Source organism: Lingula anatina, chromosome 2 (genome assembly GCF_051362555.1).
Source record: "Lingula anatina isolate TDL-2025a chromosome 2, LinAna3.0, whole genome shotgun sequence".
NCBI lineage: Eukaryota > Metazoa > Brachiopoda > Lingulata > Lingulida > Lingulidae > Lingula > Lingula anatina.
The window spans coordinates 46,068,526-46,088,908 of NC_141768.1; the positions used below are offsets into that span (position 1 = coordinate 46,068,526).

The window sequence follows — 20,383 nt, forward strand, 5'->3', positions numbered from 1 at the left end:
AATTTGACTGTATGGATAAATGGCCTCCCAGCAACATTTTCCCTACTGTTATTAGAGGAAACTGCCTTGATAGATATTAAATAAAGTATTGTTGAGCACCCCACCCCTTGTCATTAAATGTAAATAAACTGATTCTGAGCAAAACTATATATTTAGCATAACTCAAGAAAGTTAATCTACTCTGTTGCTAAATTTATAAATAAACGGAATATGTACACAATATGACTTGTTGTTGGCAATAGATAAGCACATGTTTGTGAGTGAAATTGGTATCATGAATTGTGTATATTGATTTTCTAAGAATAGAAAACTATTTACAGGGCATGGTCTCTTGAGTAGAAATCTGTTGAAGAAAGGGGTAGGCAGGGTTCATGGGTTAGTTCAGAAGTCTGCTGATTGTTCAGAACTGCAGGTGATTAAATTGAATTATCTTATTATCATTATAAGCAATAAATGAAAATGCCACAATACTTTAAAAACTTAATCATTCTTATCATCATCATCATAATTATTATTATTATTATTAGCCAATGTTATAATTAATTCTTCAAGTAACCGAGTATGTGTGGAAAACAGTTAATGGTTATAAATGTTTTTACTTGCAGACAGGGATGAGGCAACGTCGTGCATTTTACTATTTTATTTTCAGTTGCTAAAAAGTGAGAATAGTAGATATGACTTTACAGAGAATGTGGTAGTCAACAGCGTAAAAGGAAAATCAATATTGCACTGCTTTGAAGATTTTAAAGAGAGGACGTGGACTGACGGTGGGCAGTGTTATATTAACAGTTAAACACACATGTCTAATACACTGCTGTATCCAAATCACTGTCACACCTAACACACACTGCATCTAAAACACTGTCACACCTAACACACTCTGCATCTAAAACACTGTCACACCTAACACACCGCTGTATCCAAAACACTGTCACACCTATAATAACTACAAACAACTTTCAGTGAAGATTGAAACTGATTGTAATTGTGTATAGCTAAGTATATGGAATTGTTTGATATACATTTGAAGAGTAACTAGTTTTAATGGTTTAAGGTGATTGATGAAAATCAATTTTGTTTAGTATAAGGATTGTGTAGCTTATTTATTATTTTAACAAGTTGCAATAAGTCATTCTTGAATGAGGATGGAAAGTTTTGCTGCCTGTTATAAACTTTTATAATTTTCTTGCTAGGTTTAGTGATCTACTGGGGTGTTAAGAATAAAACAATGATTACAAAAATGCTCCTTAAATTTTGATTTCTGATAAAAACTAGTCATTGTAAGGAAATGAAATTTGATTAATATATACTACCAAATGATATTCTCTCTTGCAAAGAAAAAAGTTATTACACAATAACTTAAACAGTAGCCATGTATTTCAGATCCAGCATGGAGTTTGTTCTTGGGAGTGCTGAAAGGGCGGCCTATGTTGTTTCACCTTCCTCATAGCCTTTTGAACCAGGGATGGATGTTCTCATTTGGAAGGCCGCAGATATTTATACTTTTACGTAAAAAAGATTTGGAGGTATGAGATCAAAATCTGGATTCAGGGTCATTCAATAGTGTTTTCCCCTTAGTTACCCTCCCCCTAGGATTTATCCTTCTGTTTCAACTTTTATCCCTACGCAATAGTTTTGCCACTTGTTTTTGAACTATTTATATATCATCTGTCAAATTGCATTTGTGTATTTTAACTTTGTGTTTGTAAAGAATATACACAGACAAAATATTTGTGAACAGATAATTTATTACAGAGAGGAAAATGCTGTGGAATACAGCAGTTTGGTGTGAAAGATATGACTGAAATTTGATTTTCGTTTCAAAATGTAACTGATTGAGGTGCATGGAAGTGGCTCATAAATAAGTTTTATTAAATAATCTAATAATTTTTGTCTTTTTTAAACAAAACAAGTTAAAAGACTATTTGACCCTTTCATGGAGATTTTGTAGTGCATGCAAAAAAACTTTTTACTGTCCCACACTCCCTTTCTTATTTGAGTCATAATTTGGTGAAAGTATTCCATCAGATTTGCCAAGTAATGATACTTGTGACAGTTTTTTATTCAGCAAGTAAAATTTGAAATAGGAACTATGAAGCCAGCTCTCCCTGTATTTGTCCTTTCTGGTTAATGAATGTGACTGTATATTATGATGTGATATTTTAAACAGCACATTTTTCTTTGTATTTCAGATCCTAGATTTATCATTTTTCCAAAAAAACCTCCGTATTTATTCTAAGAGTGCAGTTTTACTTGGCTTACTTTTTGACCATGAAATTATAACACAGGTGAGATTTCATTTATTTTGAATCTAATGTCTTGTGTTTATGGTGCATATTTTTTATAAATATATAATTGATTTTTCACTCATATTCTAGTTGCTAGAGATAAGAGGGTTGTGTATAAGTAACCATGTCTACTTGTATTTAACTAAATACATGTTGATATTGTCATTACCTCCGCCAAGGAGGTTATGTTGTCACCCCTGTTTGTCTGTCTGTCATCAACATAACTCAAAAAGTTATGGACCGATTTTGATGAAATTTTCAGGAACTGTCAGAAGTGGGCCAAGAAACAGATGATTAGTTTTTTTGTGGTCAATAACCAATCAATAATCAATAACAAAAAAATTGCTGCCTTTGTGGAGGACTGCGCTCTTGGAGTGCTTTCCTGGTTAAATAGTAATCTCACTTTTTTCCAAAATATTAAAGATATCTCATTATGTTATTTATTTATTATTTTATTATTATTTTTTGACAGGTTCCTGTCAGTTATATGCAGACAGTAGGAAACCTGAACCCACTAGAAAAAATAGAAGATGATGTAAGTTTATCTTTTTGAATATTTTTTCTTTTAATGTTGGAAGGCAGTAATAGTCTCTGTTAGGAGGACTTAAGAATTACTTTCTTTTAACCCCATTATTTATTTCCCCTCTGTCACATCTTATTTCATCACTGCCTTATTATTGCTTGTGAAAAGGGATAAAGAAAGGCAGTGACGCCTCATTTTGATTACTTAGAAGTGACAATTAGCTCCATGGAGGAGGGGGGGCATGAACAATGTGAGGAAGTTCTGATGAATTGCCATATTTATATTTTGAGCTTATGTAAGTGACTGTTTTTTGTGTGGTCTAGTAAGGTTATACATGTTCCTACTTTTTTTGGTCAGTGGCAGTTTTATCACTCCTGCATTTTTTGTGATTAATTTAGGAAGTAGGCACCAGTTGTAAGCAGGAAGATGCCCTAAACTTGGTGAAATTTGTGCCAAGGAAACAGCTTCATTCCGAGGTGTGCACAGAGGAGCATTTCCTGGAGCTAGAGTTCTTTTTCCTGGAGCTTCTATCCAAGCCACGCTTGCCACTAGTATCCAAGATAGGGTATGGATAATGTTACCTTAAAAAAGATCAAATAAGTAATTGGAGTTAGTCGTATGTAGGCTAATTGCTTTAGTATTTTGCATGATTGCAATATGAATTAAAAATCCTGTTAATGGTTTCATTTAAGTGTGTGCACTTGTGTATTTTTGTGTATAATTCTATTTTTCAACACATCTAGACAACATGAAAAACCTTTTTCATTGTTGTCTTTTATGTTTATAAATGCAAACTGTAATGCCTTCTTTGTTGTGGAAGGTAGAATTTCTTTGTCTTGATTTTGAAATGTGTACAGAACAGTGAGTAAAATGAAAACTTTCTTACAGATCCATGAATGCAGAGTTTGGTTTTGAGCTGGTCAAGAGAGGTTACTTCATGAACAAGACCATTGGCCAGTGCTCTCCTCTGGAACTACTGGACTTATTCAAAGTATGTATCTATTTAAGTTAATTGCTACAGAATGTTGAATAAGAAAATTAAGAAATAAGGTATTTAACAGATCGATGTGATCATTTATCTTCAACTTCCATCGTGAATTTTGAAACAAATAACAAATCTTTCTGGACAGTTTGAATAGTGACTTGCTAATAAATGAAGTTACTTTTACTTTATGTACTTTTATAACAGCTATTTTATATTTAGATTATTGAAGCTAACAAAGTATTAAAACTATAAAACCAAGAGGTGCAAATCACATATTAACAAATTTTCACTTTCTGTGTATCAGTTACTCCTCTCCAGTCCAGCTTATGAACACTTAGGATTGCTTCCTAAAAATAAACCTGTACAAGAACAGTCTGCAGAAGTACCGTCACCTGCGGAAGTGCCATCACCTGCGGATGCTAAAGCTTAATTGCGAATAGATGTGTGAAAGGCTAGAAGCTGGAAAACAGAGGATGTGGAAGCAGAAAGAAATTTTGATGAGAAGGTTCTTTTGGAGGAATCATCATGGAAGGAATTCGTGAAGCACGTAATGATGAGAGAGGAATGACAGTTTGTGGTCAGAGCACAGTGACAAAATTTAATAGTTTCAAATACAGCATCTTCTGAATTGACACAGCAAGAGGTAAAATAAAAACTATTGGGAAAACAGAAAGCAAGATTTAGCTGAATGTTTTTTTTTTTTTTTTTTTTTTTTACCTCAGACTAAAACAGAATTGATGTCAGATATTACAAAGAACCCCAGTTTGAATGGTAATGGGGAGTGAATGTAGATTTTGTGGTTCATTTACTTGAGCATGATATCTTTACATTTTATTGAATTGTTGCATTATTATTATTATTATCAGATAGCTTAGATATTTCGTTTATATGTTATATAAAATTTCATTTAGAAACAAAGGGAGTGAACTGACAAGCATCTAATACATCTTAATCATTTCATCTTCACATAATACAACTGCTTTCTTTAAGGATGTTAACTTTCCATTATACCCTGTATATTCACAACTTACGGAAACTGCCGATAGGAAAGATGGAAGTTTAGGGAGTTGTCAACCTTGATAAAAGGATAAAGATAGCATAATATGACTATTACTGATATTCTGAATTATTTTTCCTATTTATTTAAGTTTTCCAAAGGCTATTCCATCAAAATTGTTGGAGTGGGGTGGGAGCCTTTCCAATTCCATCCAATATACCTTTCTGTTGCTACCATGCAATACAGTCAATTTGCAGGCATTACCCTTGCACTTAAGTTGTTTGGTAATTTTAGTCCAAACTGCCTGTCCCACCAGTCATGACTGCTTGTAATGTCAGAGGCAAGATTTTTTATACCGCATGTCCATATGTAAAAATACAATACCCATCCTATGGTGTCCAAATCCTGTGACAGCATTGCTTTGTTTAGACCTGCACAGAATTGGGAGAACTTGCAGATTTCTTGTTGGTGAATATGATCATTATATAAGTTTTTCACTTTTTACAAAAAACGTTGCCACTTGAATCATTGCAAATCGGTCATTAGAAGTCACCTTTCCATGAGTCCTGAATTGTTCTCTTTTGTTTGGTTGTCGTAATCTTTCTTATTTTGATTTCTTTCCTCAATTGTTTTTCTTTTGTTAACTTCTCTGTCGGACTTGATAAGAAGAAATTTTTCCATTTTTGACGGCCCAAGATGAAAGCACGTGGGGAAAAAACTACACTTGACGCACGGCGTAAACTCATATGTTTACTCATAATTTTGGGACTCGAGAACACTGGATATGTCAAAATAATGAAGCTGTTCAAATCTTACTTGTCATAGATGATACTGTGGAATTTATAAATGCAAACAGTTTCAAAGGGATTTCTGGAGTAATGCAAACAATTTGAAAGGGTTTTCTAGAGTATCTCTTTCCTCCTCTGCTTCCCTTGAGAGCCATGTTGTTTCAGACAATGTCAATTGTCCACTAATGGAAAATGTTGCAGACTTTTAACCCCCACAAGTTTGCTTGCCCATTTAAATCATACCTTATCGAATGTTATATGATTTTCTGTGTCCATCGCATCCAACTGATGATTGCCAAGTGCGATGTGTTTTGTCCAATCCTCATCATGGTTGTAATTGGGCCTGAGTAATAAAGGCCTGTAAATATTCTGGGGTTGTAGCCCCTGCACCACTTTTCCTTAAATTTTCTTTAATTTTTTTAATATTTTTGTTTTATATGTTATATAAAATTTCATTAAGAAACAAGGGGAGTGAACTGACAAGTATCTAATACATCTTAATCATTTCATCTTCACATAATTAAATACTACAACTGCTTTCTTTAATGATGTTAAGTTTCCATTATACTCTGTATATTCACAACTTTCGGAAACTGCCGATAGAAAAGATGGATGTTTAGGGAGTTGTCAACCTTGATTTAAATTTTTTATTTTCACCCTGCAGCACTCTGCGTCCTTCATGATGTTGTATTTCTGTAAATATAAGTATGGAGAATGAATTAATTAAAGCGAATACCACACAGTGATACAATACGGAATATAAAAATAGAACTCAAAAGCTTATCAACTACTTATTGCAAATGCCAAGTGAAACCTGAGTTTAATCACCTCTGAGGGTTGTAATGTACTTAGTCTTTAGTTCTTTGGATATCGCCTCGTATACATGTGTGTTTCTATGGCTTGAAAATCCTTTTTGATGTACGGGCTTCCCCCAATCTTCAAGCAAACTCCACACTTCTGTATCTAGCCACTCTTTCTCCATCTTGGAAATGTTTCCCGCCATGTACCGCGCCAGTATATACTACCACCAAGAAATAAGTTCCTAAAACTACATAAATGTATGTATGTAAATGTTTAATCATGCACTGTTCTTTGGGCAAGAAAACTTCTATGCTTCTTGAGCTGAAGCTCTCCAACCTGTGGTGCCAACGGGGACAGAGAGAACTGAAAAGCCATGTTTTAAGACAATCCATGTGGGCCCTTGAACTTTGGCGTAGCCAAGAAGAGAATCTTTGAGAGTGACTGTGTCCTCACCAATATTGTATGCTCTCCAGCATGTGACACCATCTTCAGAAAAATGAAAATTTTTGAAACTTGTCACTCCACCCCATGTGTGCTTGGTCAGAAACTGCTGACGCAGGTTCAGCTCTGCAAGGCCATCTGCACAGCCCTTTATGCCAATAGAGGAATCACAGGCAGAGTACATATCCTCTGCTGTAAGGACATCAGGCCTTCATGAATATATCTTCTGATATAAGACTTCTTTCTGCCACAGGTGTCTTTCCAGCTTGTGCCTCACTAAAATCATACCGGCTTATTTTTATTCCACTTCTGACTACAAAGGAGCACAATTGTTAGCATTATATATATATATATATATATATATATATATTGTAAGGCAAAGGTTACTTCAGATATCAGTATTTATTCCCTCTGATCAATCAGAGAAGAAGTCTCTCTCTCTAAATCTATTTTCTTACCTGTCTACTGCTACATGTACTGGAAGCAGAAGAAGCTCTGTCTCTGTCCAGTGGCAGTGATCGTGCTGCTGGACGGGATCGCGAAAAAAGATGTCTGTGTTCATTGGTCACTGTGTCCGAGGTGCTTGCCGTTTCCTCCTGCTGGCCATCATCGGTTGCTACAGTAGCAGCTCTGCCTGTTGTGGACGTGGTGGTGGTTGTTGACGTCGCTGCTGATGCTGGCCTGCTATCAATATATTGCTGCCACATCGTATTGGCATGAGCAAGTAGTTGCCCTATTTCTCTTGGAATGTCTTCTGCCATATCTAATTTCAGTATGATGTGATTGAACGCAATCCTACTATAATATACTAAAACTATATCATGACAATACAAACATGATGAACCACATGTACTCGCATAATATGCGGAATTAAAAACATGGAAAAGGTCAAGGACGTTTCAGATCGCTGACGGTGCCCGCGCGCCATCTGGTGTTAAGTCCGCAAATTACCGTTTGTGGTAACTGATTGTTGAGTTGCGGTAACTGATTTTTGAATCGTTTATTGATTGTTAGATTTTGACAAATGATTAAAATGACCAAAACTAATTAAGTAGAATTAAAGTTAAAGTAGGTTTTGGCTGTTGAATAGTGCCGATAGATTGTTGAATTGACGTCTGCATTTTTTGCGTGAATGGCGTTCCAAACTTTACACTTTGCCATAAACAATTTTTCTGGTGACACAGAAAAAGTTGTCGTGTAGATTTTCTGCACATATCCATCTTGAAAATACCAATAAGCTGTCAGACTTTTGAATGCCCCCACAGATTTCTTATTGTATGTCCTATCCTTGCTGACTATGAGATATGTTTTCAGTTCTTTCATGGAAAAGTTATCAGGTACGACTGTTAAATTTCTATTCCAAGAACTTGCATGAATGTGTTTTCAAAAAAAGTTCAGGTATTAGAGAGGTTTCGCTATCCCTATATTTTTGGTCTTTATCTATTTTTGCTAATAGGGATGAATAGTAAAATGCTTCCATGGCCCGTTTTCTAATCACTTCCCCCGGTTTTACAAGTTCACGGTCTTTGTCTTTACTGAGTCCCAAAGATTGGACATTCTCAATCAGCGCTCCAACATCCAGCGTCTGGTTCTCAGAATCCGTCAACGAGAACGCGAAAACAAGTGCAAAAAGTGATGACTTAGAAGCAATTTCTTCAAATTATCGGTGCGCTGGTTCTCGGGCCGGGATAGCGTAACCTCCCTATTACCATGTTACATATCCTTGAAAATTCAGATCGGAACGAGCACTCTTCGATATGGCATCCGTCGTGTACACTCCACACTCCACACTTGCCCCTTGAAACTTCAAATCCCGCAAAATCTCACATCCTCATGGAGAATTTAGCCGAAGTCACGTGACCGTGGAAAACACTGGGCCAAGCAGGTTTGCAATAAAACCATTTGGGGGTAACTACTGATTGGTGTTTTAGACCACGTGTGCACTTGTGCCCATAGAACACTACTCTTGGGCAAGATATGGGGCACACAGTTCCATCAGTGAACCCAGTACAGTTTCTTAATGGTTACCCTTTTTGCATGGACAACATCTGCAACTGGGCCTGGTCCAACCATGGCTGGTGAAAATTTTCCAATAAATGCCCATGTTCTCTTAGAATAAAGTTCAGCATTTCTTTTGAAATCGTGGAGAGAGTAGACTTTTGTCTTCCAAACATTGGTTCCAGATCGGCTAATCCATTTGGATAAACCATTCGTCGTAAAAGAATGGATGGAATAGCCTTGATACATAATCCCCGTGTCTGTGTCTTACTAAGTAAGAGAAGTTTGATGTTTGATCAGCATTTTTTATATTGCTGTGCTGATTTTTTTTTTTTTTTTTTTTTTTTTTTTTTTTTTTTTTTTTTTAGAATTTAATTTTTGATTCATTAGTCATGTTATGTTTGGTATCTCTAGCTTGTTATCACTACCCAAGCTAAGCACAAAATGTGCAAACTGTTTTCTATTTAAGTTTTCTGATGTTGTATTGCAGAAAATTACACAATTATTATAAAGAATGACAATAAATAATTTTTGGGGCATTTTCCAATTCTTTTTTTGTTTGTTTGTTTGTTTGTTTAAGAATTGATAATAATAATAATAATAATAATAATTAAGGTATGCATTTAGTGATTGGCATGTTCATATATCACCAATCATATTTTGATGTATGTTTTCAGCTTGTATAGGCATGCACAACTGCATGATCAGTGATGAAGCATTCTGTCCTTTTTTTTAAACCATCACTTTTATGAATTATAATTACAATTATTACGATTATTTAAATTGTTCCGATTTCATTATATGGTAAATGTAAGAAATATCAGTTACACAGTTAAAATAAGGTAACAACTTACAAAATTTCCTCACTTAAAAATAAATAAATATTTTTAAATGCATGAATCCAACTCGTCAATATGAAGAGACAAACTTTTCAAAATTATTGAGAGGCCCATTTTCAAGTTTAACAAAATTATCAAAGTGGAAAAAAAATTGTTGGCAGAGAATCGTCTTCCAACAAAATTTTCAAGACAGCAACTAGATTTTCAAGTTTTTTACCATATTACATGCACAGTGACTGTGTTGAGTACAAACAGTGGAAGAATATTTGTTATCTGTGAAGAAATGCTTCAGTCAAAAACAGGAAGGGAGCTTTGACAGAGAATTTTTTGTTGTGTTGAGAACAGGAAGAAAATGGACAGCTATTATTTGTTGGATGGTGAACTTTAATTAACAGAGATTACAACTTGCTGAATTTATTCTTCTTGTCATTTAGACTGTAAATTTTTTAAACCCGTAATACAGTTTTAAATGTCAGTTTTTACTGTTTTGATTTGATAAATGCATTAGATAGTTAAAAAAAAAGAATGAAATAAAATCACTTTAAAGACAAACAATCACAAAGACAACACAATGAAATGGACTAGATAGATAATTAAGAAATAGTGTTATTACAAGTACTTGACTGTAGAAAATAATGTGCAGAAATGTATATAATATAAATAATAATGCCCATTGATCTACACATTTGTGAGCACGTACAGGAATGTTGAAAGTATTGAGATTATTATCCAAGTAAACAGCTTTTTCGATTTGATGCATGGAACATAAGAGTGCATCTGCTGGCCGTTAATGAATTCACATGGGCTGGCTTTGAAAATATTTCACAACACTTCAGAAAGTCAAACTCTGCTAGTCTTTTTGTCTCAATTTCCAGACGAGTATTATCATTCATAAAATTTCCTTTTTTGCATTTTTGATCTTATACCATTCTATCATTCTCTTAACATTCTGATCTCTTCTCAATAGAAAATCCTTTCCTCCGAGAAAAATGGTAGAGAAGTCTGACATGTTAGATTTTTTTATCAATAGTACTTTCTGCTTCAGTGGTTCTAAAGTTGTGCTGCAGTTACAAGTGTCCTTTGTGACAACCTTGATCCTCTTCTTCAGCTGAGGTTTGCTATTATGTCCCATCCAAAATAACATCTGCACATTTTTTAGGATGACTGCAGAGAATGGAACAGAATACCGTTTTGCAACTTTCCCTTGCAAAACTGGAAAATAGAAGAGTGGTACTACAAAGAGTTTCTTGGGATATATTTATTTTTGTCTCATTATTGCAGCCTTGCTAAGAGGAAAGCAGTAGTTGGGAGGAGTGATGTCTGAGCCACTAATATATAAGATGTTGGATAATGCAAAATAAGAAAAAAAATGTGGGGGGAAAAAAGTCATAGGCATAAGGGCAAGAGAGTTATAGTTTTGGCAAGCAGTGATGACTATCATTAGATTACCATTATGGAAAAAATAAAAAAATGAATAACCAGATTTTGGATAAAAAAGCATGAATAAGTACGATAAGGCACCAGCAGTATTGATTTTTTGGAAGTAATCCAGTTTTCTGCTTTGTGGAATTGAAAAGAAGGGATAAGGCAACACAGAATCGAAAGCAAGCTTAAACAAAGATAATCAGCCGTTAACCATCATGAATTGTTACTGTTTAAATTCTGGCCTAGTCTTAGCCAAACATCAATAATTAAGCCATAATAAAAGTGCAAAATAAAGAGAAAACTGAATTCAATAGTGGTTTAAAACATGTATTGTTATTGAGCAAAAATAAAAAAGTATGAGTATTTTGAGTACCCTAAAAAATGTTTAAGGTACTGTTCAATTCGGGTTGCATCCATATAGGTCCCCACACAGATACTCTCCCACACCTGTATTATTCCCCAACACCAAAACTACTACCAGCTTGTTAGCCAACTTGGCCACCTACATAGGGGGAATACTGATGTCAGGGAGTAATCATGCTGGGAAGCAAAGATGCAGGGGAGTATCGGTGTAGGGGAGTAACAGTGCACGTATAGCAATAAATTTACAAGGGATGTATCAATGTGGGGATCTGTCGGAATGGGGTAGTATCGATGTGAATAATGCCAAAAGTTACCAGAGGGGAGTATTGGTTGGGGGGGGGGGGGGGGGTAATGACACGATCCCTTATATTCAAGCTTTGGTTAGTAAATAAAAATAAGATTTTAAACATTAAATAATGTTTCAAAGTGCTATAAAGCAATGTTCTTCAATTTCAAAAAATTGTTATTTTCACATTCTGTTAACAACAATGAAATTGTTAAAAAAAAAAACAGCTACTGGCCTGATTAAAAAAAGCATGAAAATGTTAATTGTTAGCATTGTCATTACCAACAGAAGAAGAGAGAAATGCTTTTTTAAGAGACTGTCTGTCTGCATGACGGGTAGGGCAGTCCTGGTGCTCTGATTCAGTACTTCCCCTATTCCTGGGAGACTCCACAATGCTACGTCCTGAACATCTAGTTTAAAGGAAAAAATGTATTTGAAAAATGTTGAAAATAAAAATATTGTATTAAAAATTGATTTTGCCATTATGACTTACTAAGCATTGATTTTCACAATTAAAATAAAAATTCCTATTTAACAATTAAAGACTTAGCAAACATAAAAACAATCTGGGATAACTTGGAACAGAAAAGTGTTCAATTGGGTATTTTTATATATGCAAGGCAAAAAACCCTCACATGCTCTTCTGAAGTTTTGCATTTTTGTGTACAACAAACATGCAGCACAAATCCACTGTATTGTTGTACAATTGTGTGCCACAGCAATCATAGCCTTGACCTTGACCAGGGTGAAGGACACCTCTGCAACAAGTGGCTTGACTTGGATCAAAGCAGCTGTCTCCACACTGTTGAAATCCCCTACTATGTAGATGTCCTCGACAGCATGACTAGATAATATAAATGAATTTACTATGTTGAAATGAGCAAAAATGTTGAATATTTCATAAAAGGGATTTTATTGATTTCATGTGTGATATCCAGCAAATCAATGAAAAAAAGTATCGAAAATAAAGGTGATAAAGCATTTAATGGACTCGATGTTTTGTGTATATTTGTAAAACATACTTTTTCTGATTGTTGGATTTTTTCCTGAAAATTTGAGTTAAAAAGCTACTATAACAGTCTGGTAATGCAGACATTTGTTAGGGACAACATTACTAAGGCTTATACCACGGCTGACGCTTCGAACAATAGGATAATTGCACTTGTATTCTGCATACATGCTTGCTTTTATTGTACCACCAGCGTTGGCGCTGGCGGTACACATGGTTTTAGTCCCGTCCGGTCCGTTCCGCCGGCTCCTGCGGCTCCGCCGCCATGTTACCGTTACCGCTTCTCCTCCTAGACGGTAAGGGCCCCCATACCCATCTCTTGGATTTAGGTCACCTATAATCTCAACTCGTTCCACGTAAAATTTGGGCTTTGTCGGTATTGGGGTCTAGGTGTGGCATTCATTGCAATGCACCCTTGTCCAAAAATGGCAAAATTAAATGCTAATTATCTACCCTACGGAAGGAATTATGGGAAAAATTTCTACAGACGGCTTTCCAAAAGTCATATGTGTAGATTTCAAATATGCCCTTGGATTTGACCTTTGACCTTTATTTCAAGGTCAAACAGGCCAAATTTTTCAAAAAAATTAATTTTTTTACGAAAAAAAAATTATTTGCGCTGTTATTCAGACACCACACAGACTTAACCAATAATATTATTGGAAAATGATACCCTTCAGGTCATCTTTCATCTCCGTGAATTTGGGGTCAATCGGTGCATTTTAACGGAAGTAGCGGCCATAAGATACCGAAACTGAAAACTGTCTCTAATTCGGGGACCGTTAATGCTAGAGACCCATTCTTTTTTGCATTTTGTAGAGCATGTAAAGCCCAACACTGAAGGTGGTCTCCGTTTTTTTGTATTCCATACGGTTTTCGAGCTACGCTGTGTCAAAAAGTACATATTGGTGGTGAAAGCAAAATGTGCAGTACGGTAATGGATAATAAATTTTGAACTCTGGAAAAATAAAACATAAGGCTTGGCAAAGCAGACAACTTGTGGTCAAAAATGACATTATTTCATCAAATTTGAACTTCTGGAACTTCAGAGCACCTCCCATTTCAAGAATTTCGACCAAAATGACCTTTTCTTTATTTTAATTAATTTTTTCTGTAGGAAATATATGGCACATTAAGGTAACTCCAAAATTATAACATTTAGTCCCTTATATCTCCAAAACTGGCAGAGATAGGTCCATAGTTACTATTGAAGTTGAATAGGAAGTCATATACTGGCAATCTAAATGTGACCTTGAAATTGACCTTTGACCTACTTTTCACCATGAATTGAACTTTGCAAATTTTGCTTCCCTTTTATCTCCAAAACTGGCAGAGATAGGTCCATAGTTTCTATTGAACTTGAAAATGAAGTCATATCCTGGCAATCTAAATGTGACCTTGAAATTGACCTTTGACCTACTTTTCACCATGAACTGAACTTTGCAAATTTTGCTTCCCTTTTATCTCCAAAACTGGCAGAGATAGGTCCATAGTTACTATTGAAGTTGAATAGGAAGTCATATACTGGCAATCTAAATGTGACCTTGAAATTGACCTTTGACCTACTTTTCACCATGAATTTAACTTTGCAAATTTTGCTTCCCTTTTATCTCCAAAACTGGCAGAGATAGGTCCATAGCTTCTATTGAACTTGAATATGAAGTCATATACTGGCAATCTAAATGTGACCTTGAAATTGACCTTTGACCTACTTTTCACCATGAACTGAACATTGCAAATTTTGCTTCCCTTTTATCTCCAAAACTGGCAGAGATAGGTCCATAGTTACTATTGAAGTTGAATAGGAAGTCATATACTGGCAATCTAAATGTGACCTTGAAATTGACCTTTGACCTACTTTTCACCATGAACTGAACTCTGCTAATTTCTTTCTCTTTTAACTCCAAACCTGGCAGAGATAGGTCCATAGTTACTATTGAAGTTGAATTGGAAGTCATATACTGGCAATCTTACTGTGACCTTGAAATTGACCTTTGACCTACTTTTCACCATGAACTGAACTTTGCAAATTTTGCTTCCCTTTTATCTCCAAAACTGGCAGAGATAGGTCCATAGTTTTTATTGAACTTGAATAGGAAGTCATATACTGGCACATATTGGTGCTGAAAGCAAAATGTGCAGTACGGTAATGGATAATAAATTTTGAACTCTGGAAAAATAAAACATAAGGCTTGGCAAAGCAGACAACTTGTGGTCAAAAATGACATTATTTCATCAAATTTGAACATCTGGAACTTCAGAGCACCTCCCATTTCAAGAATTTCGACCAAAATGACCTTTTCTTTATTTTAATTAATTTTTTCTGTAGGAAATTTATGGCGTATTAAGGTAACTCCAAAATTAAAACATTTAGTCCCTTATATCTCCAAAACTGGCAGAGATAGGTCCATAGTTACTATTGAAGTTGAATAGGAAGTCATATACTGGCAATTTTACTGTGACCTTGAAATTGACCTTTGACCTACTTTTCACCATGAACTGAACTTTGCATATTTTTCTTCCCTTTTATCTACAAAACTGGCAGAGATAGGTCCATAGTTACTATCGAACTTGAATAGGAAGTCAGAGATAGGTCCATAGTTTCTATTGAACTTGCATGGAAAGTCATATACTGGCAATCTAAGTGTGACCTTGAAATTGACCTTTGACCTACTTTTTATCATGAATTGAATTTTGCAAATTTTGGTTCCCTTTTATCTCCAAACCTGGCAGAGATAGGTCCATAGTTACCATTAAAGTTGAATATGAAGTCATATACTGGCAATTTACTGTGACCTTGAAATTGACCTTTGACCTACCTTACGATGAACTTAACTTTGATTGTACCATTTTAAGTTATATATATTTTTTGCATATTTTGAAAATTCTTGTTGATTGCATTTTTACAGCTTGTCAAGCATAAGACTGGTGGCTGTGTCCCTTCTTTTGTGTATGTGGGGGTCTATACGAATGCGCTTGCTCCAGCTGGTGGTACAATATTCGGAGGCGGTATCGCCTCTCTAATCCTCTAGTTTTCATATGCTTTGGTGCATTCATCCTGTTGTTTGAGGCGCCAGCCACAGTATAATTCAGTTACAACTACTAGTCATCGGCTGTGCCTCAGTATAATTTCGCTCTTATATGTTGCATACAGTGTTGTAACTAGTACATAAACTCATCGTAGTTATTTCCCTTGCACTTACCTGTGTATATATATTATATAGTCTGGCAATTCCGTTTTCAGGGTCTAGACAGCAGTCCATTATGTCTGGTTGATTGGTTGAAAGAACTCGATTTCCACAGCAGACTGCATTTGATTTGTTAAAGAAATTGTTACCACAGCAACCGAGCTGGCCATTTATCAATTTACCTTAAAACAAATAATAAAGATATATACTACAGATTGTTTTATTTTCTGATAGTGGCTATAAGAGAATATTCCTTTGTTACTTTGTATAGATTTAAGGATATTGTAACCCTTTTTTATCATCCAGATACCGAAAATGAGTATTTTCCTGCATCTAATTATTCAATAATGCAACTATCTTTATGCTGATTAAAAACTATGAAAAAGCCCTCGAAAATATAAAATATCAGCATTTATGTTGTTTCATTGCAATATATAAGCATAGGCAACTCAAAGCTTAAATCGTCAATTTAACACCTTTCTATGGGGCGTAACTTCATCCCTAAACAAGATTTTATCATGAAAATTCGCAGAGTTGTCGAGGAGAGTAAAGACTACGATCCCGTGCCGTCATTTTGGTTTAAATGTTTTTGTTATGGAGTTATTAGGCCCTAATTACAGATTTTCATTTAACAAAGGCATTATTTTGCTTAAAACAACAATAAAAACTGAACTTATCAACAATAAAATCTGAACTAAGACTTTTAAGAAAAATCGCTGGCAGGGTTTTGGAGTACTAACTAGTGTGATTAAATTGGCATTGAAACAGTAATAGTGGGTGCTCAGGTAAAAGAGAAACTTGAGAAACTGATTTTTCTGTTTTTACCCCAAAATAGTGATTATGATGTCACCTGTAAGATGACATGTGGAAATGTTAATTAATTTAGTCACTGAACACTGAACATGTACCCAAAAGAATGTATGTAAGACAGTAAATAAGGAGTTTTGGGTGAAGGGTGACAATATCCTTAAGAATATTTTAAAGATGATATGTAAGGATTTTCACATGAAGTGATGTAAGAATTCATAGAATAAGGTTTTTAATTTATTCATCAAGTTTTATTGAATGAATATATTAGCTGACTGATTGATTGATTTGCCGATCGATTGATTCCATCTATAGTATTTCTTCAATGAATGACAAATATTATATAATACAACAAATCCTGCACCTCCACAACAAGATTTTCTCCTCGAGTTGTACACTCTGCTGGAGCCATTTTCTAAGTGGCAGCATTTTTTTGTGTAACCTGGATTGAATGCCTCTCTGCCACAGCACTCCTTGTGGCGCCTGGACCTGAGACGGTGGTTTTTACCATTACAACACACCTCATTCCTCAGTCTGTAAAGACCTAAATAAATGTGTATGGATATTATACATGGTTGGAAGGAAAGAGAGAGAGAGAGAGAGAGTTGGAGAGAGGGGCAGTGCACTTAGGAAAAGGTAAAATTCATTGCATTCATGTTGCATATTTTTTAGACCCCATTCCCACAGATTTTAGATCAATCTATCCCTGTGGGGAGTCTCACTAGATTACTGTCAGCTTAGCCGGCTTAAGCATCTGTCCCGCCTACTAAAAGCTGTAAGGGGGTAATTAACTGTCGTGCACGCTCAGCTGACTGCAATTAAGTGTGAACCCCCAGATGGATCAATCTAAATCTCTGGGAATGCACTCTTAGAAATCATAGATTCATCACACTGCTTTATGATTGTGTTCTCTCTGTAGTATATTATGTAGTAGAATATTATTATATGTTTACTATTTTGCATTTCAAACAGCATTCAATAAAGCACATTACATGAAATTAACACAATTCTTATTTTTACAGTATATAAATTTCTGTCTCATTTAGACCCACCTTCAATATTCAGTGAAAAGAAATATCTGAACTGTATGGACACATTGTTAATGTTTACTTTCTAGTAAAAAAATTAACCTTCATAAAGCACATTTTTTTTAAAAAATGTGGGTTGCAACATATTTGATTCTCGGACTAGTTAGTCCTCAGGTCAACTGGTTGTGAATCCTTCCTTAGGTGTCGATTTTGCATACATTGGTTGTATACGATATATATGCCTACCTTTTCCACAGCACCCGTATGTGTTACTGCTACCTTCCCTGACACCATCATTACAACATAACTGTATTGAAGGAGAGTAACTTTGTTCACTGTTGCAACACAACTGCGTGTTGATGTCATACACAGTGTTACCGCAGCAGCCATATTGCCCAGAACTCTCACTGTAATTCAGAAGTTTACCTGACATTAAAAAAAAAAAACAAAATTAAGAAGTTAAGATTAAAGATAATATCAGATTTGTGATTGTTCATGTTCTTCATTCTCGAGAGGTCACTCCGTTGGCAGTGATGACTTGCCTGTAAAACATATTGCATTACTGTGATAATATTACGGATACCCTTGCCACCATAACCTGAAATCTGTTTTATTTTATTTATTTTTTTTTTTATGATGTTTTCAATTTCTGGACTATGTATGTAAGATTTTTATCATGGCTTATGTTAAATATTATGTAAAAGAAATTAGAAATGTTTTTAAAAACGGTTCTTACCCCTGCAACAAATCTGATGGTTTGAATCATACAGAGTTCTATTGCATACAGCTGTCTGGGTTGGTGATGTTTTAGCGATGATTTTTCTACGGACCCTGTCACAAACCTCAGTGGAGCTATTGTAGAACTTTCCAGCAGGGCCACAACATCTGGTGGTGGCATGGATTTCAGATGCTGGTTTTATTTCATGTTTCAGGGAAGTGGGAAATAAAAGGGTGTTGGTGCAGCATCTCTCCTGAGGCTGGTGGTACACCTCGTTTCCACAGCACCATGTATTATCTCCTGTGGAAGTTTATTAAACAATGCTAGCTATTCACTATACCCTCTACCAGGGCGACAGATTGATTTTTCACAAGATATTCGCAGTTATATGTCTTTAGACAGTCATTTCTTTCTCTGCCAATAATATCTACCACCCTAGTAAAGAGTAGCTATCCACTGTATTCTGTGCAGATTAAAGATGGAGGGTAGATAATGTTCATTCTGAGAAAATTTTTAATTCTGATTTCTTTAATTTGTGCAAAGCCCCCTTTACGCTGACAGCATCCTTTCTACATCCCATAATATGGCCTCATTTAAGAGTAAAAATTTTTCATTAAATTTATTAAAATAATACTTAAGGTAATGACAACTGGCTGATCATTGAGCATCCATTCTGCAACCAAAGCAATTATGTTTGTACCTCCTTTCTATGACCACAGTGATGCCAGTTTCAGATGGTTGCACAAAGGACACAGAAAGGAAGCCGTTCAGTGTAAAGGGGGTTTAACCATTTGTTTTCAGTATCTTGAAGCTACTGTAATTCAGCTTTTTGCAATTTAGCCTTTCTCTTTTTGATTTGGTTCGGTATGATTTAAGTTCTTTCATCTTACCATGCAGTTTTCCACGTACTTCCCCATTACAGCAGATAGACTGTGACCTGTTAAAGCTCACTGCAGTCTTCATGCCACGTGAAATACAGCAGTCTATGTCAGGATTTTCTGTAATGCTCAGAACTTTGTCTCCACAGCATATTTGTTCATTGATGTGGTACGGTACTCCAGCCCCTTTGTATTAGACAAAAAATAAGTTTGTGAAATGTCTACAGATTTCTGCATGCCCCATGTCACTTGGAGATGTATATTTAGACCCCACAATCATTTTTTTCAATCCATCATTTTAGGGAACTGGACATGGAAAAAAATTCTTGAGATATGGGACATTAATTATGTCGCTCACTAAAAATGTTTTTAAAAGGGGATTAATGGTTTGATATATATTTTAAACAGGAAAATGGAACTGCATTTTTTATATTGACTGCAAATATTATTTGAATGTTTTTCTACAAATATTATAACTTGTCATATTTTTGCTTTTTCCATACATTTGATTTTTTTCTTTATTCTTTATTATATAATTATTTTGCTGTGATAAATACCACTGCAGCATTGATCCTGCCTGCCCTTTTGGTACACGTGACCCCCACAACACATATCACGTTGAGGATCGTAGCATGTTCCATTTTGGTTGTCCCCATGTTGTTGTTGCCCATTGTGTGAGCCACAGTGGTTCATACCTTGGTCTTCACATGATTTCTGAGACATGAAATGACCTTGGATGACACCTTTAAGGGATAATAGTCACTAACTTATGCATAGTCAACCAGAAGGAATTTTGACAAAAGATGCATTATTTACTGATAATAAAGTACACTCACCGAGCATCAATAAAACCCCTGATAAGTCGAGGATTGGGTTGTGCTTCATAATTGCAGCAGATGACCAAGTTCTGGGAAGTTTGCATAATTTTTGGAGGAAATATGTCTCTTTTATACTGGTATATGGCCCCGTGCGAAATTCCCAAATATAAATAAATTTTGTACTTTTCAGTTTCAACATCCTG

General features: G+C 35.3%; 2 protein-coding genes across 4 annotated transcripts in view; one reads left to right on the forward strand and one right to left on the reverse strand.

The window, feature by feature from the left end:
- LOC106161836 (uncharacterized) overlaps positions 1-6,235 on the forward strand; it is an 8,105-nt gene extending 1,870 nt beyond the window's left edge. For all 3 annotated transcript variants that reach the window (XM_013538888.3, XM_013538890.3, XM_013538889.3), the window contains exons 4-11: positions 321-412; positions 650-767; positions 1,384-1,526; positions 2,193-2,288; positions 2,761-2,823; positions 3,210-3,376; positions 3,700-3,802; positions 4,101-6,235. In XM_013538888.3, the coding sequence (XP_013394342.2) occupies positions 321-412; positions 650-767; positions 1,384-1,526; positions 2,193-2,288; positions 2,761-2,823; positions 3,210-3,376; positions 3,700-3,802; positions 4,101-4,226 (908 nt within the window). In that variant the 3' untranslated portion in view covers positions 4,227-6,235. The remainder of the gene's footprint in view (positions 1-320; positions 413-649; positions 768-1,383; positions 1,527-2,192; positions 2,289-2,760; positions 2,824-3,209; positions 3,377-3,699; positions 3,803-4,100) is intronic.
- A 3,904-nt stretch (positions 6,236-10,139) lies between these two features.
- LOC106161818 (uncharacterized) lies at positions 10,140-20,320 on the reverse strand. The gene is made up of 10 exons (XM_087006613.1): positions 20,199-20,320; positions 19,920-20,105; positions 19,375-19,548; positions 18,503-18,784; positions 18,013-18,192; positions 17,103-17,282; positions 15,947-16,113; positions 12,370-12,578; positions 12,017-12,144; positions 10,140-10,872 (listed from the first exon to the last, which is right to left on the reverse strand). The coding sequence occupies exons 1-10, from the start codon at positions 20,245-20,247 to the stop codon at positions 10,550-10,552; spliced, it is 1,878 nt and encodes a 625-aa protein (XP_086862739.1). The 5' UTR covers positions 20,248-20,320; the 3' UTR covers positions 10,140-10,549.
- Positions 20,321-20,383: the final 63 nt, after the last annotated feature.